This window comes from Pseudopipra pipra, chromosome 15, assembly GCF_036250125.1.
Source record: "Pseudopipra pipra isolate bDixPip1 chromosome 15, bDixPip1.hap1, whole genome shotgun sequence".
NCBI classification, from domain to species: domain Eukaryota; kingdom Metazoa; phylum Chordata; class Aves; order Passeriformes; family Pipridae; genus Pseudopipra; species Pseudopipra pipra.
The window spans coordinates 3,645,493-3,670,715 of NC_087563.1; the positions used below are offsets into that span (position 1 = coordinate 3,645,493).

At 50.3% G+C, this 25,223-nt stretch overlaps 2 protein-coding genes across 8 annotated transcripts in view; one reads left to right on the top strand and one right to left on the bottom strand.

The window, feature by feature from the left end:
• Positions 1-9,556, top strand: part of NRG2 (neuregulin 2) — a 160,682-nt gene extending 151,126 nt beyond the window's left edge. For all 5 annotated transcript variants that reach the window (XM_064671523.1, XM_064671522.1, XM_064671524.1 and 2 more), the window contains 5 exons: positions 513-615; positions 1,526-1,649; positions 2,877-3,004; positions 5,479-5,703; positions 6,991-9,556. In XM_064671523.1, coding sequence (XP_064527593.1) covers positions 513-615; positions 1,526-1,649; positions 2,877-3,004; positions 5,479-5,703; positions 6,991-7,648 — 1,238 coding nt within the window. In that variant the 3' untranslated portion in view covers positions 7,649-9,556. The remainder of the gene's footprint in view (positions 1-512; positions 616-1,525; positions 1,650-2,876; positions 3,005-5,478; positions 5,704-6,990) is intronic.
• A 3,919-nt stretch (positions 9,557-13,475) lies between these two features.
• Positions 13,476-25,223, bottom strand: part of PSD2 (pleckstrin and Sec7 domain containing 2) — an 87,039-nt gene continuing 75,291 nt past the window's right edge. For all 3 annotated transcript variants that reach the window (XM_064671533.1, XM_064671534.1, XM_064671535.1), the window contains 4 exons: positions 19,143-19,300; positions 17,993-18,137; positions 16,769-16,912; positions 13,476-15,212 (listed from right to left, as the gene is read on the bottom strand). In XM_064671533.1, coding sequence (XP_064527603.1) covers positions 15,006-15,212; positions 16,769-16,912; positions 17,993-18,137; positions 19,143-19,300 — 654 coding nt within the window. In that variant the 3' untranslated portion in view covers positions 13,476-15,005. The remainder of the gene's footprint in view (positions 15,213-16,768; positions 16,913-17,992; positions 18,138-19,142; positions 19,301-25,223) is intronic.

The following is a 25,223-nucleotide window of genomic DNA, read 5'->3' on the forward strand; positions in this document are numbered from 1 at the left end:
TTCTAGGACACCACCGAGCTCCAGGGCATGCAGCAGCTGCAAGGCAAAGGCATTCTGAGCCCGTCAGAGCAGAGCCTGTGATCAGGGCATCACAGGGCACGTGTGCTCGTGGTGAGTGGGGGGTGCTCGGGGGCTTCCTTGGTAGGTGACTAAGGCACCACAAAGGGGGGAACTGCTGGAAGGGAGAGGAGAGTTGTGGGGCTTCTTGAGATTAGTCACTGTGGGAGAAGAAGGGCAAGTGAGAAGTGTGAGTGCAGAGGGGGTGAGCTACCGAGTGAGAGAGGGCCAAGGTGCAGGGAGACAAAAGGAGTGAAGGTCTTGTGAGGGGTGAGTAAGGTTGGGCCAGCTGGGCTCAGGTTTGGGGCAGCTCTTAGACGGGCAGTGGATTGGTAGGAGGTGTGCCCGAGCCCTGTCCTCTGTCTTACCCACACGCAGTGCTGGCTCCTGTGCAGCCAGAGGCACCCCTGGTGTTGGACCCCATTTGTAACTGAATCCTTTCTCTCCATTTGCAGAAGCAGAAGAGCTCTACCAGAAGAGAGTTTTAACCATCACGGGAATCTGTGTTGCCTTGCTTGTGGTGGGCATCGTCTGTGTGGTAGCTTACTGTAAAACCAAGTGAGTATGGGTGGCTGGCAGACAAGAACTGGCCAGAGGTTAGTGAGTGGCAGTGTTCATGCTTCACACTCTCCTGCTTTTCACCCAAATGCTATTTTAAGGAGATGCTCTGCTGTGGTGTTCTCGGGAAGGTCTCATGCAGGTAATCAGTGAAGCCATTTCCCAGGCTGTGCCTGAGCGGAATGCTTTCCCGGGACCATCTGCTTATCCTCTGAAACAGCACCATTTTGCCCAGCCAGGTGATGCTGTGTCACGGGGAAAAGCTGGCCCCAAGCCAGCAGCTCACCTTTTGACAGCAGAAGCACCCTGGCCTGTTGTGCAGGAGTTGTGGGCTCAGCCGTGTACATTCCAGGGACTTTTGGAGCGATCTTGATTTAACACGAGGCTTGGTAACTTCTTTTATGGCCAACCTTTCCTGCCTGGACAGCACCTTTCTCCCTACTTAACCTGCACCTCATCTCAGTTCAGGGTGCCCCTGGGACATGGTGTCCTGCCAGAGGCATGGGTAGGCTTTGCCACTTTGTCCCTCATGCAGGACAGGTCAAGTGCCTTTCCACCAAGGCCAAGCCAGGACTTGTTCCTCCTTTTCTTCTCCTCACCTTTCTCCTTCTCCCCAGCACCACAGTGTCCCTGCCTCTGCTGCATTGGGATGGACCTTGTCTTGAAAAAGGGACCCTGGGTCCAGCTTCCCAAATTGCCCATGATAACAAAAGTTCACCTTTTGTTTGGAAAAGCAGCAGAATGTGTCAAGTGTTGAATGCCTTGTTCCTTCTTATTTGCAACTTCCCACAAACACCATGGGCACATCCATGTGTCCAAGACTTGCCTCCTCTACTGTCTGTGGGGGCAGAGAGCCCCACGAGAGAAGTCTTCCTAATAGATTTTTTTTTTTTCCTCTTCTGTTTTAAAGGAAGCAAAGGAAACAAATGCATAATCACTTGAGGCAGAACATGTGCCCTGCCCATCAGAACCGGAGCCTTGCAAACGGGCCGAGCCATCCGCGTTTGGATCCCGAGGAAATCCAGATGGCCGATGTAAGACCCTCTGTCTCCATCTCCCTGCAGGCTGTTTTCCACCAGGGGTTTGGCGTGGGTGTGTGTGTGCTTACACATCTGTGTGCAAGCCCATGAGGAGCTAAACACTAACAAACTTGAGCAAAGAGATGAGATTCCGCATAAAAACATTTCCGAAACCAACGTCTGAAGGGAAATGTGATTTTACTTTGAAGTACAGGATGAGATTCGGGCACTCGGGACAGGCTTGTTTTGATGAATCAAGTGTGACCCTGATTCCCACTAAGAGAGACGTTCCCAAAGTTTCCTGTTTATTAAGCTATCCCGTCAAGCCCCACTTTGTGGGATGACAAATGGGGTCAGCGGGGCAGTGACCAGAGCTGACATTGTGCTGAAGCAGGTCATGGTCATCTGGTCAGCACTCCATCAGCCCACGTGCCCTTACCAGGAGTTGTGTCCTGGGCAAGGTGGGATGACCTGATGGGGTGCCAGTGTCAGGCCAAAGAGAATGATTTAAGTCTTTAGGACTGGATCCAGAAGGGCAGTTCGGCCACTCTTGTGACTTCAGTCAAACCCCATAAACTCAAAGGGTTTAAGCGCCTTGCTGGACCAAGGCCTTGGAAGGGGTCAGAAAAAGGAAAGGGGGAGGCAGAGCCAAACAAGAAGTACTGAGGAAAATGAGTCCATTGAATCAGCTGTGAGCTCTGCTGGGTCACCCTTTGGATGGTAAAATCTGGCTAGGGTGAATCCCAGCCATGAAGGAAGAGGGAAAGGGAATTCTAAGAACCACAGTTCCCTACCCCCAAATTACTGCCTCCTGCAGGGAGCTTAGTGTCACTGTGAGAAGCAGTGCTGGTTGATAGATGGAGGAATATCTCAGCACAAATATTTGGATCACACTGGGTGTTTCTGCAGGACTCAAATCTCTGACAGATTTCACATCCTTCTCTTTTTGCTGGTGTAACCTCCTGTGGGCAGACACGTGTCTCTGCTCAGTAGCTACACTGTCCCCTGGGGAGACCCTTGTCTCTCCATACCCTTCTGCAGTCCCTGTGCCATGGCCCCTTTCCAGTGTTCAAAGTGAAGGGGCAGAGAAGAGCCTTCACCCTCCTTGTCTTTTCCCGTAGGTTGTGGAGCTTCTGGGTTCACCCAGTCCTCACCTGATTTCACCAGAAATACCAGCTGAATTTCTCTGTGGCAGCATTCACAAACTGATGGCTGATCTGTGTGGTTCTTCATGTTTTACAGTATATTTCTAAGAATGTTTCTGCCACTGAGCACGTGATCCGAAGGGAAACAGAGACAACCTTTTCGGGCAGTCACTCCTGCTCCCCATCTCATCACTGCTCCACGGCCACTCCAACGTCCAGCCAGAGGTGATGTGTACCATTTTCCCCTGAACTTTCTCCTGCTGTTTGCCTTAGGATGCTGTGAGATTCAAAAGGTTTTCCTTTCACCTCGCTTTCTGTTTTCATTTGATGTTTGGCTCTGCACTGGCATGTGGGCCATGTCTACACTGCAAGTCTTTGCAGGCACAGCTAGATAGTGAGAGGTGTGGAAAAGTGGGATTCTTGACCTGCAGGGAGGTGCCAGCAGGAACCTGCAGCCCTGACATTGCTGGGAAACAGGAGGAAACCAAGCTGTGCTTCCATGCTTTTTGCACAGACCCAAATGGGAGGATTCATGTAGGAAAGGCTTTGCAAGTTGTATTTGCAGCACACTGGCCACATGAGATAATTCATGAAGCACACACAGGCTGTTTCATACTTAGAATGTATTTGCTGTGTGGAAGACAAAGCATACAAAATATCACAAAATATTTTGGTCAGTTCCTCAGAGTCAGGGTCTGCCTTGGAACTCACAGGTTTTCACCAAAAAAACCCCTACTCCTGCATGATTTATCACAGTCCAGAGAGCTGTGTTAGAATTTCAGCCTCTGAGGTGGTGGCACCTCTCTCACTGGAAGTCTTTCTGAGGCTGGAAAACTGGGTCTAGCAGGAGAGTGCCAATATTTCTTGTGACACAGGATGAGATGTATTTTTTTGTTTTAATTTCAAAATAACTGTCGGAAGAAGAGCTGCATGGCTTGGAAGCTGAACTTCTCATGGTTTTCAAGAGCATTTAAATTGCAAATAGACTCCCCTATTTTTATGATGTTAAGAAAAGTCTTTCAAATACCCTAAGGAGAATTCTATGCTGTTTTGAGTTTGGATGCTCCACTTCTTCCTCTTACTCAGTTCTTGTGCTTCTTCCAGTAAGTGACGTGTTTTCCATGGAGATCCCTTGCCCTTGATATGTGACTGGCTCATGTACTTCATTAGCCTGATGGGTTTGTCTCCATTCATCCAGGAATCCTAGAATTCTTTCAGCTAAAGCTCATAGGTGGCTCACAGCAGGTTTCCTCAGGGTTCAGACATTTGTCAGGGTTGAACAAGTACACAAGATCAACTTCCGATACTGAACTTGGGTTTTCAGGTGAATCCCTTCCAGATTCCTTTGGCTAGACCTCCAGCAAGCAGAGAGGGAGCCAAGAATGACTTGATGGGCTGGAAATGACAGATTTTTCCAGGGAAATCCCACCCCTCGTGAGCTAGACGGCGTGTTTTCCAGGTTTTTTGAATTTGTACTCTGCAGCCCAGCCCTGGATAGGTGTGTGCAAGCTTGAGCCAGGTGCGCAGAGGCTCCTGTGCTGGCAGAGCTGCACTTTGCTGGCCTTCCGTGCTCGCTCCAAAGTCCTGGGCCATCCCTGGGCAGCTCCTGAAGAGCAAAGGTGTGCCTGGAGGGCAGCATTAGCACATGGCAGCTGTGGGGAGGAACCTACCTTGCGTAGCCTCTGGCCCTGGCTACCTGCCACCTAATTTTCCTGAGTCAAGTGCAGCAAGCAGGTGCTTCTTGAAGTCATGCCAGAGGCAAACTACTGGCATAATCAGGCTCCATTTTACTCCATCAGTGCCTCTAATGAGGACACTGTTTGAAGTTATAAATGAGCATGTGCCTGGAGCCATCAATAATTAACAAGTTCTTGGGAAGTCTTAATGAGGCCTGCTCTCCTCTGCAAACCCCCACCCAAAATCCTCCACTGGCACAGCTCCATCTGGTGCAGTTTGGGAGTTCAGAGGTGTTGTATTTCTGCCATGGAGGGTGCCATGTGGTGGCCATGGTGTGAGTGGGACCCCAGTGTGCAGGTGGCCCCGTGTGACCCCGGTGAGTCCCTGTGAGATGTTCTGTTTCCCCCCAGACTAGGACAGGTGAGGGTCTGAGTGCTCAGCAAGGTCTAGCCAGCATATCATAGCTTTGTCTAGCACCTTGAAAGTGTTTTGCTGCCAAAATCTTTTATAAACCAGTGGAAACTGAACATCCAGATCTCTCTTTGGTACACTTCTCTCTGCTAATTTTGAGTGGCTTCTCCTGGCTCCTCTCTGGTAGCAATTCCAAAGGGGCTGTCACTTGGCAATGCTGGTGGCACATTTGAAGAAACTTGGCTGACTTGCCTTGGCATGGCCAATGTGTTGCTCCACACCCAGAATGGTTTGCAAGCACAAATCAGGATTGCACTGGCCTCCCTCCAGAGGCTGTCCCATCACGGCCATTTATTCAGTGGTGGGATAAATATCTTCTATGCACTGTTTTGCTTTCTTTGTCCTCTAGTGATATCTCCAAGAAGTAGCAAAGAAAGGCAAATCAAAGGTAGGGTTGGGAAGCTGGGCACATCCCTGGCCAGACATATCTGAGTGAGAGAGAGAAAGGGGATGCCAGTGCAGAGGTGCAGAGCTGAGTGTGAGCAGTGCTCTTTGGAGAAGAGCTCGAAGGGGATTCCTTGCTCACTGTCCACTCGGGGTTTGGTCCACAGACACGAAAGCCACACCTGGAGCTTGGAGCGAACGGAGAGCCTGACTTCAGATTCCCAGTCTGGGATAATGCTGTCCTCGGTGGGAACCAGCAAATGCAACAGCCCCGCGTGCGTGGAGGCGCGGGCTCGCCGCGGGGCCACCTTCTGCATCGAGGACTCGCGGAGGCCCACGACGCAGTACCGGGACTCGGTGGATTCCCTGCGGGACTCACCCCACAGCGAGAGGTCAGACCCCATTGCTCGGTGCCACAGCAGCACAGCGGGGTAGAGCTGTGCCCTCTGTGCACAACACAAACATGTTTGCCCTTTCCAGCCCTAGAGCAGCAGTCCTGTGGGGGCACCGGAGAAACTCCAGCTTTGTCCTACCAGAGGAGGCCACTCTGGTAGGGGCAGCAACCAGTGCTACATCCTGCTCACCTGGTGGCAACGTAGATTTGGAGCACAGGGATGACAGGGGTGTAAAATACCCGGCTGCAGTCAGCAACTGGTGAAGAAAAACTGGCTTGAGAGTGCACCCCAGGCAGCTTGGTGGGCTGGCAGCTCAAGCAGGGTCTGGCCCTCAGGTACATGGGGACAAGGTGTATGTCCTCAGCATAGTCCTGGATGCCCTGGTGAGCAGGGTGTTGTATGTGGGCACAGCAGTGGGATAGGGTTTGGTATGACCCAGCCTTCCAAGGAGCACAACTGCAGAGCTGAGATACCATCAAGAGCAGTAACAGTTGTCCTTCCCCTGGTTTGGTTCCTCATGGTGCAGAAGCACATCTCCACCCTTGATCCAGCCCTTTGCAGGCAACCATTGGTGATGCTGTCCCTGGTCCATTCAGGTTGACCCAGCTCATACAAAGATCTCATACTTCACAAAACACGTGGGTAAAAAGATGCTGAACTAGTCAGAGAGCCTGGGCAGATGGAATTGGACAGAGACAACACTGGGACTATTGAGAGGAAATGAGATCTGCTCCTTAGAAAGAGGTGATGCCAAAGGAAGGGCTGTTTAGAGAGGAGCTGGACCAGACACGGATGGCCACACTGATGCTGTCACTAGAGGACAGTGGTAGATGCATTTTTGAGACATAAGATTTTTGCTAAGTCAGAGTAAGCAATGCCCAGGCTTTCCCCATCTGTGGTCTGAGCAGGAGGAGGGAATTTGGGGATCTTGCTTGGAGAGAAGCCTGGCAGCTTCAGAGGGAACAGAAGGCAGGCAGATGAGAGGCAGTGAAGCCTTGCCTCAACGATGCTGGGCGGGAGTTGCATGCCGAGTCCCTCTGGAGGGGCAGCCTGGGGATGCACAGTGCACAGTGTCCTAGTGCCCCACTAAAAGCAACAGCTCACCCTCCCTTGGCCCAGCAGTGCAAGCTCCCTCCGCCTGGTTCCCCAGGAGTTGTGGAGCTCCAGGAGTGGGTGCACCAGAGGCCTCATGGGTCCCCGGGCCGGGTGTTCGGCAAAGCGCGGGCGCAGCTGATGGTATTGGGGTTTTTTCGGTGTGTCCAAACAGAGGTGTTCTTTTTTCAGGTACGTGTCGGCCCTGACCACCCCAGCACGCCTGTCGCCCGTTGACTTCCACTACTCGATGACCACGCAGGTGCCCACCTTCGAGATCACCTCCCCCAACTCGGCGCACGCCGTGTCCCTGCCGCCGGCGGCTCCCATCAGCTTCCGCGTGGAGGAACAGCAGCCCCTCCTGCGGCGCTACCAGCTCCCCTTCCAGGACACACAGAGGTACGACAGCTACTACCAAAGGAAGACCTACCTAAACGACAGCATGGGGAGCCTTCCTTCCAGCCCCTTCCGCATCACGGAGGACGACGAGTACGAGACGACGCAGGAGTACGTCACAGCGCTAGAGCAGCCAAAGAAAACAGCCAGCAGCAACAGGCGGTGGAAAAAATCCAAACTGAACGGGCACATCCCTCACAGAGCCAGAGCCGTCCGGGACTCCTTCTCCTTGAGCAGCGCCTCTTACAGCGAGTCTGACGAGGAGCTGGTGGCCGAGAGCACCCCGTTCCTAAGCACTCAGAACAATGAGGCGGCGCACACAGAGTCGCCGCCGCTGCACCGGCCGGGCGACAGCCGGACTCACTATTCCTGCAGCAGACACAGCGCCCACGGGGAGAGCGGGCGCAGCAGCCTGGCACACGTGGCGCCCAAACCGGACCCCGACCCTCTCTAGGCACCTCCCAGACTTCGTCGCACCCGCAGACACAACCGCGTGGAGGAGGCCGGAGGAGGGAGGCGAGACAAAACAAAAACAAACAAAAAAAAAAACAAACCATGGAACAAAAAACAAACAAATAAACAGAAAAAAAACAAACACAAAAACAAAACAAAAAAATAAATATTTTTATTTTATATAAAAGAGGGGGAAAAATATAACAAATAAAATGTTTTATTTTCATTTTAGCAAAGTTGTCTTATAATAGCTAACGACAATGACTTTTTTATAGGGAATCTCTATTTATATGTAATGTCTTGATTTACAGCTTCCGAGAAAAAAAAAAAAAGATTTAAAAAAAAAAAAAAAGAAGAAGAAAAGAAAACAAACAATAAAGTAAAAAAGAAAAGTGGGCCAATTTTTGACTACTTAAAAATAGAAAACAAAACTATCGTGGTGCCTTTTGCTGTATGCTAGTGCTGGGATTCATGCCGAGGATTCTGTTTCAGTAGCATTTTTAAGATCATAGATTTTTGTTTGGGAGACAACCCGTCACAAGGGCGCTCTTCTGTCAGAAGAAAACAGCCTCGCCACTTTGCCCCCCCGTACCCTGCTATTAATGATCTTATTCTTTAAAGTATTGTTTAAACACACATTAAGGACATGAGTGGGAGCATTTCCATTATCATGTCTAACGGGGATCTGTCTTGCCCTGTAAAATACTTGTATTTTCGCTTAAATCAGGAGAAAAAGAAACCCAAAAAGCACCGTGCCGAAATGCAAGAAATAACGTTTCTTTTGCCACACAGGTAGGAAGACAAAATGAAATTGTGCAGCAGCAGCAGCCCTCACAATGTATCTCCCAACCTTTGGCCATCTCACCTGTGGGTCTGGAGTTGGGTTGGCACAGATTTGTGGTCAGGCAAGGCAGACACCCGTGTGATCACACCCGTGGGGGGATCACACCCTGTCAGGTACCGCTGAATCCGGGTCGCTGAATCCATCCTGGGCAGGCAGTGTGTGGTGTTCCCAGCGGGGTGGGCTCTGTCCAGCCCCAGTGCCCGTGGCTGTGTTGCCGTGCCGGTGCCGTGCTGGCCACGGCACCCCCTTGGCTGAGCGGTGCAGCCGTGGCGCGGCGTTGGCCGGGGCACCGTGTGCCGTGGTGCCGTAGGGCTGTGGGGGCTGTGGTGTCCTGTGTGACATTGTGCATGACATCCTTGCCAGGAGGACACCCAGAGGGTGGTCCCAAGGTGCGGCACGGCCGCGTCTCCCCTTACCCGCGGTGCTGGGCAGTCGCCGGCTGTGCTGCCTCAGGGTTCAGCAGGACCCCGAGCACTTTTGGCCCCGCTTGTCGCCCCTGCCTTGGCTGGGAAGGGCCCTGTGTGGGGCAGCCCAGCGAGGGATCCTCCCCTACCACCGTGCCATGTATTGTAAAGAAAGTTGTTACCGTCACGTCCCGCCATCGGCGAGGACGTCGCGTTTCCAAACTCGGAGCAGCTCTGGCCATCGGCTCTGTGGCGCAAAGAGACAGTCCTGCGTGTCCAGGCGTCAGAGCACCCCCTGTGGAAGTGCCCCTCTCTCCTCAGTTCTCTGCAGCAAACCTGTTTACATTGTAGCCTGACTTTTTTCTTTTTATATTTTTACTTCTGCATGTCCTTTGCATTTCAGATACTGTAGATTGGATGCATGGTGAAGCTGTGACTGAGAAGATAATACAACAATTGACAGTGTATTATTTCATTTAACTTTTAGCAATAAAGTAACTAAACCCTCTATTCCTCACCCATGATGGGGTCAGATAGAAAACTCTGCTAATTTGTCATAAGATGATTGTCAAAGTTTGCTCTGGATTGTCTGAATGTCAGAACTCTCGACTGTTTAACACTTGAACATTTTTTATATTATAAATAAAATAAGAAATAACAAGCTGTGGGCTGCATTAATATCAGGCCCTTTGGGGGGCAAGTGGGGAGCTGTAACAGGTACCATCCACAGAATCACAGACTGGTCGAGGTTGGAAAAGATTTCTTCCAAATTCCCTGCTACAACAGCTCACCCAGAGCCAGTTGCCCAGGCCTGTGCCCAGTCAGGGTTTGAATGTCTCCAGGGATGGCAACACCACAGCTTCTTTGGGTAGCCTCTGTCAGTGTTTGGCTCCACTCAAAGCCAAAAAGTGTCTTCTTGCATTTAGACTGTATTTACTATTTTTTTATTTCCTGCCCATTGCCTCCTGTCCTGTCACTGGACGCTGCTGAGAAGAGTCCAGCTTCCTCTTCTTCACTGCCTCCCATCAGGTATTTATACATATGGACAATGTCCCCCTGAGCCTTCTCCAGGCTGAACAGCCCCAGCTCCCTCATCCTTTCCTCATATGAATGATGCTCTGGTTTAGTAAAGATCTTTATGCCCATAGAGACCCATAGGTAGGTGTTTTTCTACCTGACATGGATATTTGACCATCACTGCAGGGATTAGGAGGTGAGTGAATGCCACCCTCACATTCCTCGGGTGGATCTCATTCCTTCTCCAACTGCAGACCAGGAGATCCTCCTTCACTCCAAATGTGGCAGCTTTTAGCTGTTCCAAGAGAGGACAAGATCTGTGGCATGTGCTACATGCTACCACCCAGTTCAGTGACTTTTTTCAGCAGAGTGGAGATGTGTTGGGTCCAACCCTGCCAGTGCTGTGCTGTCGTGCAGCACCTGCCCACCCACAAAACAGGTCCCTTCTTCAGCTCTCCCATGGCAAATCCATGTCTCTGGATAGCCTCCCTGTAGGGGACTCACTGACAACACAGTGTATCCACAAGCATCACAGGCCCTGAGGGGGAACTTATGGTTCAGCCCAGCTCAGATCTCACTCCCTTGTTCCTGCTCAGTGAGATGAGGACGTGTCCAAAAGTCCCAGATGAATTCCCCCTAGGAGGAGAGGGATCTGCTACACACTGGTCTGAGACAACCCTATGGAAATGGATAGGTTGGAACTCGATGATCTTGGTTAGAACTAGATGATCTGGTTGGAACAAGATGATCTTCAAGGTCCCTTCCAACCCAAACCATTCTATGACTCTATGAATGCACAGAGCCATGAGACAAGCCCCCAGACTTCATGATGCTGCCCACGCTGAAGGCCCAGATAATCACACCCACAGCCTGGGCTTCTTCTGCTCCAACCCCCCCCAGGATGCCATTGCCTTGGAGCTAACCCTGCTGGGTCACAGGCCACTCCTAACACCCATCACATGTGCTGAGGGGACTCCAGATAGACCAGAGGGCTCAGCACTTCACCCTCAATAAGGCATCTCAACACTGATTTCCCAGAAGGTTAAAGGCTGAAGGATCCTGCCCTCCTGCCACGCGGCTCATGTCACCCAAGGAGGTCTTAGATGTCTAGGACTGGGGATAAAGGACTGAGGATAAAAGGTGAGGATAAAGCATAAAGAATAAAGGATGAAGGTCAAGTCCTGATTTGGGAGATATTTGCCACGTAACCCTTGGACACATCATGCCCCACTTCTGTGCAGCCCCAAGCCTTGCTGGATGAAGGCAGTGGTACGATGCCGCTCTCCACTCTCCCGTTACTCTTGGGACATGCTCCAACTTCCCATTGCCTTTGATCTCCCATCTTCTCTCCTCCAGTGGCTCCTGGAGCATAGTGAGGTAGACAGGAACAGACAGAGAGCACCTGACCCCTTGGAAGGGACACATGTGGGAGATCACCAAGGCTTATCCCTGAGGAAAACAGAGAAATAGAAAAGAGAGGTAGGGAGCCATCGGGTTCCCAAAGCAGCCCTGGCTCTCCTCAGAATCTGTGAGCTTGTGAGCTCCATTCATGGAGAAGTTCCCCCCAAGGCTGGCACAGCAGCATCTGCATTACAAGAAAGTGCAGCTCTTGAGTCTCCTGCTGGGGTGCAGAGCAACCCTGGGGTGCAGAGCAACCATGTGGCCAAACCTCAGGGTGTGCTCAATGCAACTCATCCCCACCAAGCATCCCTGCCGCTCTCTGCTCTCTGAGTCCCTCAGAAAGGAGCTGTGGGTTTGCCCTGCACAGGGGGATTCTTCCCTGCTCCATGGTTTGCAGGGATCTGTGATGCTCTGCATCTGCTAAGGCATCACTAGCTCAGAGCCATGGCAGCCTCAGGATTTTTTTTCGTGGTGATTTCTTGTTAAACGTGCCCCTCAATTCCCATAATTGTGTGCTATATTTAGAGGCAGCTACGCTACTTCAATTTTCTCTCCGATTGCCTCCGAAGGAAGCCTGTGTATCTCTCTCCTTTTTCCCCTGGCTGGTTTATTTTTAGACTCCTCATTTCCAGCCACGTGTATTCCCAGGGTTTGGCCGTAAATATTTTACAGCGATTTTCACAGGTGGGGGGAGCCACCGAAGCCTCCTGCCAGCTCTGCTCTGCGTGTATGATGCCTTTGCTGCCCTTCCCAGAGGGGAAGGAACTGCTCTGCTGACACAGATCGGGTGACACAAGCAGGAGAGGAGCACCAGATCCTGGCTTTGGGATCAAAAAGCCTCCCCCACAAAGAAGTCCCTCTGAAATGAATTTGGTGGTGTGACCAGGAGAAGTGGTCAGGCCGAACCGCCGCTGTCAGGTGAGGTTGTGTGAGAACCAGAGCAGTCGTGGTGCCTGCTAGAGGGGCTGACACAGGCTGGGGATGTGCCAGAAAGCACATCTAGGTACCTGCAGGAAGAGAAAAGGATGTGGCTGCCTAACTCCTCTGAGATGCTGCTCTTCTCTTGTACAGGTGGGTGGTTGAGTCCTTGACCTCCAGAGGGGGAAGGAGGGGGGAAAGAACTGTTTTCTTCCAGGTCACAAGTTGAGGATGTGGATTGGTCAAACCAGGAATTCTGGCTGTTCTCAGTGCCCTTGTGCAGATGAGATGTTCTCACCACACCTGCACGTGTGGATCAGGACTTGTGCACTTGGCAAACTGCTGGTAGTTTTACCCTCAGAGTGAAGTGCAAGTTTTTACCCTCAGTGCAAGTTTTACCCTCAGAGTTGTCTTGCCTCTGTCTGACATCAGCTGCCACCCCTTCCCAAATCCATGGGGTGGTGAGTCTCAAGGCCTTGAGGCCTTTTCCTGGTGCCCAGAGGAGACTTTGCAAGATCCTGCTTTTCTCTGCAAGCTGAGGATGGCAGACTGGCACCTTCAACCAGGGGGCTGAGCTGCTCCTGGTGGCAGCTCAAACACACTGGAGACATCACTGCCTGCTGGAAGGGACGCTCAGAAAGGGCAGGCTGAAATACAAAATATAGCTGGGATTTTGGAGAGGAGTTAGGTCCAGGTTTCCTCCAAACTTCCACTGTGGAGTCTGGACACCAGACACTTCATGTGAGTAGGAGCATCTTGGAGGTTGCAGAGCAAGGGATGTCTGTACAGTATCTGACATGAAAGCAATGATGCCTTGGAGAAACAGCCACTCAGTGTAGCCCTGGACTCCTCCTCTCCCCCCAGAACATGTCCAACCCCCAAGGCAGGTGTTGGTACCTTTCTACTCCCATAAATCTCTAGGCTGCACGTGGACAGACACACCTGGGATGCACCAGTCGGAGAGAAGGGTTCCTGAATATGTTCCCAAAGCAGCCTATCTTTCCACACCTGCTCCAGGGGTGAGTCATCCATCCAAAGCACAGGCCAGTGCTTTCAGCCCCCAGGGGGATGGGGGGGGTTGTACCCCACTTGTGGAAAGGAATTGCCATTTTCTGGTGCTGCCTGTCCACAGAATCCTGGCTTTTGTGCAGCAGGTGTTGGTGGAGACTTGTATCAGCCTGGCCTTCTGGTGCTGTGAAATCTGGGATCGAGCCAGCACATGGTGGAACTCTGCTTCAGACCAATTCTCTTTACCAACAGATTCAGCTTTATTGTTATTCTTTTTTTTTACATGATTCTTAGTGCATCATTTCAAATAAACTATCAAACTGTACAAAGAAACAGAGATAAAAGAAGAGGTGACAAAGTTGGGAAGAGGTTTTTAGTGTCATGAACCATCATGGAAAACAGTAGTCCATAGGCTCTCAAACATTGAAGGTCCAAATAAATCTTATTTTGTTTGTTTAAAAAAATGCTGCAAAAGATAAACAATAAATGACTGTAATTAGCAGCTACAAGATCCTTCAAAACTGGAACTTGATTACTGTGAATGCACCGAGGGGAAAGAAAAGCAATCTGAGATAAAGGACCAAACCAAACTGTGAAATAAATAAAGTGTGGGAGGACAGTCGTGGCATTGAAATGCAGAGGAATCACTTCAGCACAACAGCAAATCATTGGACCACAGACAGCAGAAAGGAACAGGAATACAATTCCCCACTTAAAAGAGTACAGCATGTGCATCACAGGATGGAGGGATCCAGCAGGGATGGGCAGGTGGGATTGCTCCTGCACACAAAGGTTCCCTGGAGCTGGTGCACAGCTCCAATTGTGCCTTGAACCCAAAGTGGTGGATGCCGTGGTTGCCCAACAAGCAGCCACTTGGCCAGTTTGTCTGAATAAGCAGGAACAGGAGAGCGATGTATCACAGCAAAGCCAGGTGGGATTTCCATCCGAGTAAAAAAAGGAGAAAAAGAAAAAAAAAAAAGAAGATACATAGGCTACTGCAATTTTTGAAACGTCCTGGTGGGCTGGTCAGACCCTCCACATCCCTAGTGACTTCCCCAGGCAGCTTTGCCTTCACTTGCACACTGAGGTTAAAACCCACGTTAGAGTTTCCTTATATATATATATTTATTTATATATATTCATATGTATATATATATAAAAAGGATAAGGTGATAGAGGGCACTCCAGGCCTCTCCTGCCAGGGGCAAATGATGTTCCCATGTGCCACGCTGGAGACACCTCTCACTTGGTCCGTGATCAGCTCACGACACCCGTCTCACGTCACGACGTGCTGGAGGGTGCTCCCCTCGTGGGAGGGACGTGCTCCTGCCCCTCTGTGCCCTTCTCTGGGAGCGCTGGTGGTGCCACAGACCGTGTCATCTCGGCTGAGTTTCCTGCACTGCCGGGGACTGTGACCATGAACCGGTGGGGACTCCAGGGAGGGAAGGCGGAGAGAGAGGGCTGGTGGAGAAAAGAGCAACCTGGCCCTTGACGAACCAGCACATCCCTTTGTTGTGCAGGCTGCAGCAGGAGGAAAAGAAAAGCCACTGGTGCTGTTGGGAATGAAGAAGAGATGATGCTGAAATGCCAGAGCATTGTCAGAGAGTGTCAACTAAAGCTTCTTTGATTTCTTTCACTAGAGCAATCCCCATGTCATACATGTCTACGGTTTTGCTCGGATAATTTCCTAAGTAAAATTGTGCTCATCGATCTAGTCCAGGAGCGCAGAGCATCGCCGGTTCATCCCCCTGTGCACACATTCCTTGTTAAGTGTTCTGCTCTAAAATGTCCTTTTCTGCCTTACAGCTGATGGACAGGTGCCCTTGGCTCAAGGAAGGGCTCGAATGTGTCTTCCGCAAAGCAAGGTCCTCAGCTTCCACCTTGAAGAAACTGGTCTCAATTCTCTCCAGGTCATCTGTCCCCACCTTTATCTTCATGCACAGCAGGTTGATGTACGTCTCATAGCGGCTCTTCTGCAGGGAAAGAGGGAACAGAGAGCCTGGCAACAGGGACAAGCCACGGTGTGTGTGACAGTGCCATCTGCTACTGCAGGAAAACCCATCCTGTACCATCAGGATCCCACTAATCTCACTCCCCAGGCTTAACCACAGCACAGTGCCTGGTCTGTGCAAAGGCTGATCAACTCAGTGTTGAAAGGAGTGTGTCTGTGTGTCCGTGTGTCCATGTGTGTGTGTGTAACACTCTCCAGCTACTTTTACAAGTCTTGGCTGCCACTCTGATTGTATAAGGACAATACTGGGGGCAAAATCAGACCAACTGATCTGCTCCTTCCTGCTTTAGGAGTTCCCTTTCATTGGTTCAAATCCTTCTGCTTGTTATTGTTTCCATCCAGTGATTCACTTGCTGCTGCTGAGTTATGTCCCCATTGCTCCTCACAGAGCACGGTATCAAGGGAGGCATCTCCTCTCTGCCTGGATCCCTTCTTCCAGTGCTAGATGGGATCTTTTTAAGGACTTGTGTAATACCCATCCTTTCTCCTAACAACTCAAAGGCAGCCTGTACTGGCTTCTTTGTCAGCCCAGAGAAACAAGCATTTCTAGAGCACATCTAGCAAGACAGAGGACATGAATTATGCTCTGGAAGTGCCAACTTCTCCTCGCAGACTGAAAAGGCAGCCCAGAGAAATGCTCGGATGGAGGCTTCTCTGCAGGCATCCAAAACAAGATGTCTGGAAAATGGGAGGCAGCAGCAACCGCTTGAAAGGTTGGTACAAAGACAAGGGAACCAGCAGCCAGAAGCTGTGGCTTTGGAGAGCCTGGGTGTTACACAAAAGGGTGGTGCAGCCCTGGCATGAGGGAGGTGGGATATTTCCATCCTCGGAGATTTCTGAGGCTCGGCCGCTAAATGACACACTCAGTTTGGGCTAAGACTAGGAATACTCCAACTTCCTGCTGGAAGCAAAACTAGAGGCCTCCAGCAGTCCCTTCCCACTGACACCTGTGTGGCAGGAATTTTCTGCTCAACTCTCACTGGAACAAAATATCCCATTTCTCCCACAATTAAATGCCTATTAGACTTTAAAGAGAGCTAAAACTTAGTTACATGCATCCTCAAAGAGTCTGTAATCAGCTGTAATGCTGGGTTTGGCTTTATTTACAGAAATTGTTGCAGCAAAACAAGATTAATTCTCCCAGGGATTCCCTTCACTTTTTATTAATGTTGCTGCAAAAGACTGATGCACACTAAGAACTGAACCACTTTCTTACTTGGGACCTGAGGAAATGTCAAGATTTGACACAGTAAAGGAGGATTTTCTTTCTCTCATCAGTTTTCCCCTCCTCTGGTTAGAAACCACAGAGGGGAGGAAATGTCTGTTATGTCTTTTTTTAGCTTCAGTGCAAAACAGCAGGGCTTGCTCCTGTCCCAAGACACCCATCCAGCTTGGGAGCCCTTGTCCTTCTCTCTCCTTTCATGCTCTCCCAGGCTCTCAGCATCCACCCTGGAGTTCTCAGTTCTCGTCAATCAGCCAAGGTATCATTTATCACAGAAAAGATGAAAGTTCCTTTACCTCAAATATTAGGTAATGTTCTTTGAGTCTGTATTCCTCAGCCTCTTTTGACTTGAGGCTCTTCTCTACAGGATGTAATTTATGCTCTGCTAATTCGTCTGCAATCTGCTTCATTTTATTTTCATGAGACCTCAGCTGTTCCTCCTGCCGAGAGAAGAGTTGTCAGGTATTAAAACGTGGGAGTGCAGCACCCAAGTGCACCGCCTGCCTGTGGGTGTGGGAGCTCTCTCTGCAAGGACAAAAGCTCAGCTACTCTGCTGGAGCCAAAGGTGTGCTGTGAATTTGCAAATTCATCTGATAAGGAGCAGTGGAAACACAGGTATTTGAGTGAGTCCAAACCTCAGGGATCTCAACTGCCAAGAGCGGATTTTTTTTGGCATCAGGGCGTCTTTAGCATCATAAACATGAAATGCTCCACATCCTTTAACAACCAGGCAGAACCAGCACTGCCCCAAGAGCTGCTCATCCTGCTCTTTTCAAGATAAAAGCACCCTCCCCATTTGGGCTCTGAGAAAGGTGACATCTGGCCTCATCTGGCTCAGCAGACAGGAGCTGTATCTCTGCCCTGATATTTCAGGCTGTCCTCTCCTTTGCTGGAGGGCAGTGGCAGTGTGTCCCTACTTTTTGGAGGTGCTAAGGCATGCTGAGATTTCCCTGGACAGGGAAACAAAAGCTCCTCTTTGGATGGCAGCTGCTTTTGGTTAGCTGAGCCTTAGGCAGCTGTGGCCTTGTGCACCGGGACCCCTTGCTTCCAGAAACTTCCCTACTGAGTGAGACTCAGACTCCCTCTTCACCTGTGGCTTTGCAGCTCACAAACCTCTGAGTGCCATGATATAAAATAAACCTGGACCGCAGGTAAGTGAAATAAAAATAAAATAAACCTGCAGAGCTGTTGGGCTCTGCTGCCTCAACTGTGGAGCTATTCAGCTCTTTCAACTCCAGGAACAGGAAGGTGCTGGGATGTGATGGGCAAAGAACAAACAGCCGAACAGGCAGGTGTAGGTGGGGTTGTTTACAGCCATTGCACAGGAAGCACTGGCCTGACACCAGGATTTTCCACGTCTGTCCAAGTCGCCTGCTCCACTCCCCTGTTCCTGCCCCGAGCACCCGAGTGTGCCCATCAGGCAGGAACAGGGGGACCTGCTGATGAGCTCAGCACGAGCTGCCTGCTGAAGGGCTTGCTGAGCCCTGGGTACTCCTCCATCAGTCCTTCTCTCATGTTACCTGGCACAGCTTGGTCATGGACGAAGGCAGGAGCGGGCGGCAGAACTTCTTCATGGAGCAGATTGCAGCTGGGAAGGCTGGAGCAGAGAAAATGGCAGCAACGAGGTTGATTCGCAGGATCCAGGAGAGCATTTCTTCCTTACTCCTGTTATGGAGGAAGGGAGAAGAGAGAGAGTGTCTGTAAATGCTCCTGACCCAGGACCAGCCAGCTCACAACAGTCCTGGAGCCACCTGTGCTCAGGAGGGGCACCAGTGGCTTTGCTTTGAAGCCACTTTGTGCCACCCTGGGTTGTGACCAGAGGGAAATCCTGGATAACTGGCTCCTCTACAGAGCCCTGATGATTTCAGGGCTGCTGTCTGTCTCTCAAAGTCCTGCCAGTCCTGCCTTCCTCATCAGCTCTGTCAGCATTCCTGAGGAGCTGGGGAGAGGCCAGGGCCAAGGATGTCCTGCTCTTTGGAGAACAAGAGCTGCACAACAGCGGTCCCACAGAGCAGGATGGACCCCTCAGTTGTATCATTGGTGGGACATTACCCGGGGTCTCTCATCAAATTTGTTCAGGCACTGCTCCCCCAACCCTTCCAGGGGTTTTTGCTGCAGAAATTGAGGTGTCAATCTTTAGTTTGATAGCACTCCAATCCAACTTCCAGTGTCACCTCTCTCAGCAGAAGATGTGAAAAACACATGACAGAAGAGATGACTCAATCACACTTGACACTTATGAACAGCACAACTTCCCTCTGCAATGGACTAAGGAAGGAGGAAAATCCAGCCTGGCTGAGACGTCTTCTCTGAGGAGCTTTAGACAGTTTCCCCATCAAAGGACGATGAGGGAAACCTCAGTTCAATGCACCACATGGATTTTCTCCCTTCCACTGGCAATTGAAGTTAGCAAAAGGAGCCCTTTAATGAGCCCTTTTCATCCCAGCCCATCCTTCTCACCCCAGACTGGTGACAGATGAGAAAGACTTTCAGGATTGACACAAATCTACCAAGAAACTGTGGCCTATGACCAAGTCCTTTGAACAGTCCCTCAGCTCCTTGCTCCCCCCAGCCCTGTCCCCTGATGTGTGTGCTGACCTGGGCATGTCAGGGGGACTCTGGCAGTGTCTGGAGGTCGGGCTGCCCATCCAGGGCAGAGCTGGTACTCACGGGGCCTGGAAGAGGAAGACTCTCCAGTCAGCTGTCTTCAGCTTGAGCACGTTGGACTTCTTGCTGTAGTCAGAGGCTTTTGTGGCTAAGGCGTGGTGCACACGGATGGCGTTCTTCAGATCCACTTCAGAGAGGTCTTTGTCAGGTTTATATTCATCCTGTGAAGAGGAACGTTAATTGGATAATGACAACACTAACACTTGCGGGCTGCTTTAATGAACCTGCCTCTCCCCCCCGCGCTATAATCACAGAGTGCCGGGACCAGGAAAAGGCACTGCTTTGTACAGTAAGTGCTGGGAGCTGATAATGATAATAATTAACATCTGGCAACTGCTTCCATCATTAAGTTCACTGGGAAGATGTGAAGAAGGAGATGAAAGTTTCAAACATAATTAGCAATAGTTATCTCTAACACGGCACACGCCTGAGGCTTCATGGGAAGGCACAAGGCAGGGCCAGGGTTCTGCAGAGCTGCCCCCACAGCTCAGAGCTCAAGCTGGGATGCAATTCCCAGTCCACAGTGGGTATCACTGAGCACCTGGCCTGGTGCTGCAGCTTCATAGAATCATAGAATCACAGAATCACAGAATGGTTTGGGTTGGAAGGGTCCTTAAAGACCATCTCATTCCAACTCTCTGCCACAGGCACTGATACCTTCCACTATCCCAGGTTGCTCCAAGCCCCCTCTGACCTGGCCTTGGACACTTCCAGGGCAGCCACAGCTTCTCCAGGCAACCTGTGCCAGGGCCTCACCACCCTCACAATAAAGAATTTTTTTCATATATCTAACCTAAATTTCCTCTCTTTCCGTTTGAACCCATCACTCCTTGTCCTATCACTCCAGTTTTGGGGGGGGGAAGGAGGGTCTGGGCTCTGGAACAGCAGCATCCCTGCAACCAGTGCTCTTCCACAGAGGTGTGGGGTTTGCTGGGCAGTTGCCAGACTGAGCGTGGCCCACCTGAATCACTCTTGAACTCTCTTTAGTGCCCCCTTGGCATGGTCTCCCCTGTAATTCATTAGACTGGCACTTGCAAACTGCAGCCCCATTCCCTGGATTCCTGCTTTGCTTTCTCCACTGAAGGACAATTTCACACAAGTAGGGAATTAGGCAAGAACTATATATGTGTGTATTTTATAACAAGGTAGAAAATACCAAACATGGGATTCCGAAAAGATGACCTTGGCACAGCGCTTTTTAGGGAAAAGCGGAGTCCAGTCAATCCTGTGTTTACCTTTTGCTTTCCCAGTGACTGAGCTCATGGCCACTTAAAGCTATATTCTTTCTCTCACTCTGCACCCCTGCCAGCTCAACAGCTGGTCCAGCTGGATGGTGGGATGGAAGGATGGACAGATGGGTGGATACACACACGGACAGGTGATGTAAGAGAACGTGGCCTGTCTAAAGCAAAGCACTGTGCCACCACCCTGACCATGGCAGGACAGGGTGCCCTGGAAGGGCCTGCCTTGCCCTGGAAGGTTACAGTGCCACAGGACTACTGTGCTCTATAATTTCCTTTCCTTGATTGCCCTTGGTTGTCAGCACCAGGGCAGCTCTGCCTGGTGGTGGTGGTCTATCTGTCCCAGCCCTTCCTCAGCTTTCAAGCCAGACCTCGGTTTGTTCTGCAGATTTGCAAAAAGACATTTTTTTTTCCTGTGTCCTGGTGATACAAATCCAGCTGTTCAGGAAGAGCCATACTTCAGGCTCCTGGATGGTAACTCTGATTAGTGAGGCTGTTCTCTGGTGTAGGGTCAGAAAGGTCTCCCCTTTGTTGCTCTCCAGAGCACCAGCACTCCCCAGGCCATGGATGTGGCTCACTGATGGGAAATAAGCTACTGAAGTTCCTCTTTTGAAGCAGTCACCCCATCCAGGAGAGTGGTTGCCACACTGTGTTCATCATCATTTGAAACTTGGCATTGTGCAAAAAAAATGCCATAAGGCCAACCAGAAATGTCAGGCAGGGACTCCTGGGATTGGTGAACTCCAAAGAATAGCTCTGGCTTTCCAGCAGAGGAAGGCTGGGTGCTGCAGGCACCCTGTGTTTGGGTGGGCCTTCAGCTGGGCAGTGTAGATGACCTTTCCAGGGTAGGGATTTCAGTAGCCATAGGAATGGGCTATTAGCCTTGCAGCAAAGAAAAACAAATGCTTTGCCTTGTGAGGACCTAATGTGTTACCCCACTTGCTTGAGGAAGACATTGCTGCTCGGGCCTCCTATATTGTAGAGATCCTTCAATTCAGGATGTTTTTCCAAGGCTGAAGTTCTCTGGATCTGAAAAAATCTGACCATGCTGATCTCTAATTTCAAGGCAAGCTTTCTGAAAATACAGCACAAATAACTCGGCTTAAGGACACATGACAAGAAGAACCTGCCACAGCTGCAAACTGCTCTGACTAAGGCAGATCCTCAGCTTGAATGGAATCATCAGGTATTGCCTCTATGGATTTCAAGTTCTCAGGCTTCAATGTCTATGTAAGGAAAAGCCAAATCTTCTTTTTCTAATGCTGGGCCCAGTAAATCAGCGTGAGGTTGAACGAAGTGGGTTCTCTCCACCTTCTCCCTCCCTGTTTGCAGGAGTGCAAAGTGCTGGAGGTCACTGCACGGGCTGACTCTTCCAGGGGGCTCATCCCAGTGCCCGTGGTCATGATGGTGTGGATGGCTGATGATGCTGAGGGATGTCTGTGTGCTCTTAAACTGCTCCATCCACAGACATCCCCAAGGCTTGCCCGATGCCACACACGTCTGAAGCCACCACAGTGCCCAGCACTTACACCACAGGGTAACCTACTCCATGTAGCCTCTCCCTGGAGAATAATCCCATTGCCCTTTAACAAATCACATCAGCTCTGCTCCAAAGTCTCCAGCAGCTTCTCTGCATTTTGCCTCACAGCCCTTCTGAGCTCTGACGTAAGTTTAAGTGTGTGCATAAACTGCTGCTGAGGAAGAGATGTGTCCAAAACCACAACATAACAGTGACACAGACACTTCCAGTGAAGTGATTCTGGTTTAACTCTCAAAGAAACTGATCTATACTAAAACATAAGTGGTATCATATTTGGAGGAACTGATCTATACTAGAACATAAGTGGTATCATATTTGGAGGAACTGATCTATACTAGAACATAAGTGGTATCATATTTGGAGGAACTTCAGGCAGTTCTATATCGTATCACTAACCTGATTCTATGCTGTTATCCTGCCATGCATTTCCTGGCAAAGAGGTTGATCTGGTATCAAGGGCCTCTAGAATTTTTGTCATATGTGTCCTGTACCATTCCCACAGGTACTTGTCACTGGGATGTGGGCAAAGGAATGCTGTGCTACATCATTCCAGTTACCCTTAGCCCCCAGCCCTTGAATGGTGGCATGTCGATTTTTCCCTTGCTTCTCCAGGTGTAGGATAGTGGGGATCAGCACTTTCCAGGGTCTGTTTTGGGGATATCCTCTGCAGGAATTGACCCCCAGGTGTGGACACTTTGTTTCAGAATCCCTCTAAATTTACTTTCAGCTCCTGATGCTGATGGTGTAGCCAGATTCCCCATTCATGTGCCTTTCCTGCTGCCCCAAGGCTCTGCTTGAACACGCACGACCACCCCCTTGCCTGGGCTTAGCTTTGGCCATGGTGGTGCTCCTGGAGGCTTTGGGGCACTGTTCCCTGCTGCCCACCCCTGTGAGCAGGCAGTGGGAGATCCAGTAGTAATCTCAAAGCTTGTTTGGTCAAGAAAAGGCCCCTACATCGTGTCCCTGTAGGGCACCTGGACATGGTGAGAGAGCCCGGTGTATCTGCTGCCCTCTCCTCTGCCCTCAGAACCAGCCCTGGGCAGTGCTGGGAACATGGACATGGACTGACAGAGATTCCTCATGGTCTGGCTTCTGAGTGGCTTTTCCTCTTTTTCCTTTTCTTCACCTCACATCTACCAGCCTAAACAAACCATTTAATAAGGAATACTAACCCTTGTGCACTTTCCAGTTTGACAAGGACTTGGCTCTCCAAGGAGCACTATCTTGGCAAGGGCCTGCCTGCAACAGCATCTGTGGCTCAGGGCTTTGCTGGGAACCCCTTTGTGGTTGGGAGCTGCAAGGGCAGAACCTGTGGGAAGACCTGCACCCTTTCCAGTACCCCTGTATAAAAGCAGCTCGTGCTTTACAGCTCTCCATCATTCTTCTCAATAGCCCTCCATGTGTGGTGATTAAGGGTTATTATCCCCATTTCACAGAGGTGAAGTAAGTTGCCAAAGGCCATGGAGTGAGTCAGTGCCCAGAGCAGATTAGTGCTCAGAAGAGGTGTGCCCTGCTCCCAAGCCTGCATTTCTTCCTCAAGACTGTTCTGCAGCCCTTTAGGGGATCAAGCAATTGCTCCAGCAGACTGTGCTCCAACATGCTGATCCAGCAATTAACACCAGCAAGTCAATGACATGTGACATCTCCTCACCAGCAGGTCCATGGCTGCTGCCTGAATTGTTTCTGTCAGACCCACTTCTACCTGTTCACCCACCCACCCTTCTGCCTGTTTTATGTCCACCTCTCTGTCTGGCTGTTCCTCCTTTTATCTACCTCCCCAGGCCCTCCTTCCCCCCTGCTTTCCCTCTATCTCTCACTCTTATTTATACTCAACTTGCTCCTCAAAACCAAATGGAGGAGAGTTTCCTATGAAACTTCTGGGAATTTACTATTAAAGCCCAGATCCCTGATTTGGTCTGAGCAAAAAAGTGGAACAGGCTGAACCTGTGCTCCGTGACATCAGGTGGGTCTGAAGGCAGGTGCTTTCTCCTCTATCTTCACATCAGAAAATCTTTTCCCAGTGATTTGTGCTCAAGCCAGGTTCTACCTTATGTTTATCTGCAGGCATCTTCTGCTGAGATCCTGGAGGCTGGAACACTGCTTCCTTCTGTATTGTGCAACTCCTTTGTTCTGCAAACCACCCCACAGGCAGGAAATGGCACCAGGACTCCACAGGGCAGGTGGATGTTTATCCACTCTCCTAGCTCTGGGAATGTTTGGAAATGATAGGGAAAAGACTTTGTCTTCATGGTCTCATCCCTCTGTCTCTGCAAGCCTGGTAGACACAGTCTGTAGCCAAGCCCAGCCCAAGGAATCCCCTGAAGAGGACTATAACACAGTCTGGCAGCAGCTTGCAACCAAGAAACCCCTCTTTGCCCAAATCCTTTGCCCAAACATTCCTTAGCTTTACTTTTGTTGTTGTTCCAAATGCAGCTTCCTTCGGGCACCCTTGGCAATTCTGGTCCCTCCTGCTAATTACACATCAGTCATGGCTGTTATTTATCAGACATTTTCATTACCTAAACAAATCTTGGGTGTTTTGCTTCTTCAGTCTTTGTCCATAAAGAAAGCCCTCAGTCTTAACCACTTGCTCCTGAAGGTCACTGAGATAAGAACAGTCTTCTAACTGCCATGTCAGTCTCATCCTTGCTCTCTTTTAAATCCTGAACACCTTAGACTAACATAATGAACTATATTAATGGGTGGATACTGCTGCAAGCCTTGAAACAGCAAAGAAACTCCAACCCCTCTGCCCCAGGAGCAGTGATGACACTCAGTGTCAGCCTCATGGCTCCTTCTGCTGCTGTACAAGCGTCAAGAAAATCTTCAGTAAACTGGATTTTGGTCCAGCGTGGAAATAAAATTCCATTCTGAAAGTGTATTTCATTCCCAGTCACATAATGACAGAATATGCTGGGGAGGGACATGCAAGGATCATCAAGTCCAACTCCTGGCTCTGCACAGGACCATCCCAAAGAGTCACAGCAGGTACCTGAGAATATTGTCTAAACACTCCTGGAGCTCTGTCAGCCTTGGGGCTGTGCCCACTGCCCTGGGGAGCCTGGTCAGTGCCCAACCAGCCTCTGGGGGAAGAACCTTTTCCTGAGCTCCAACCTAAACCTCCCCTATCACAACATCAGATCATTCCCTCAAGTCCTGTCCCTGGTCACCACAAAGAAGAAATCAGTGCCTGCCCCTCTTCTTCCACTCAGGAGGAAATATTTACCCTCTCAACTGACTCATGCTGAGATTTTTCCTTGGTGAAAAATCCATTCGCATCCAAAAGCTTCCTGCAATCATTGA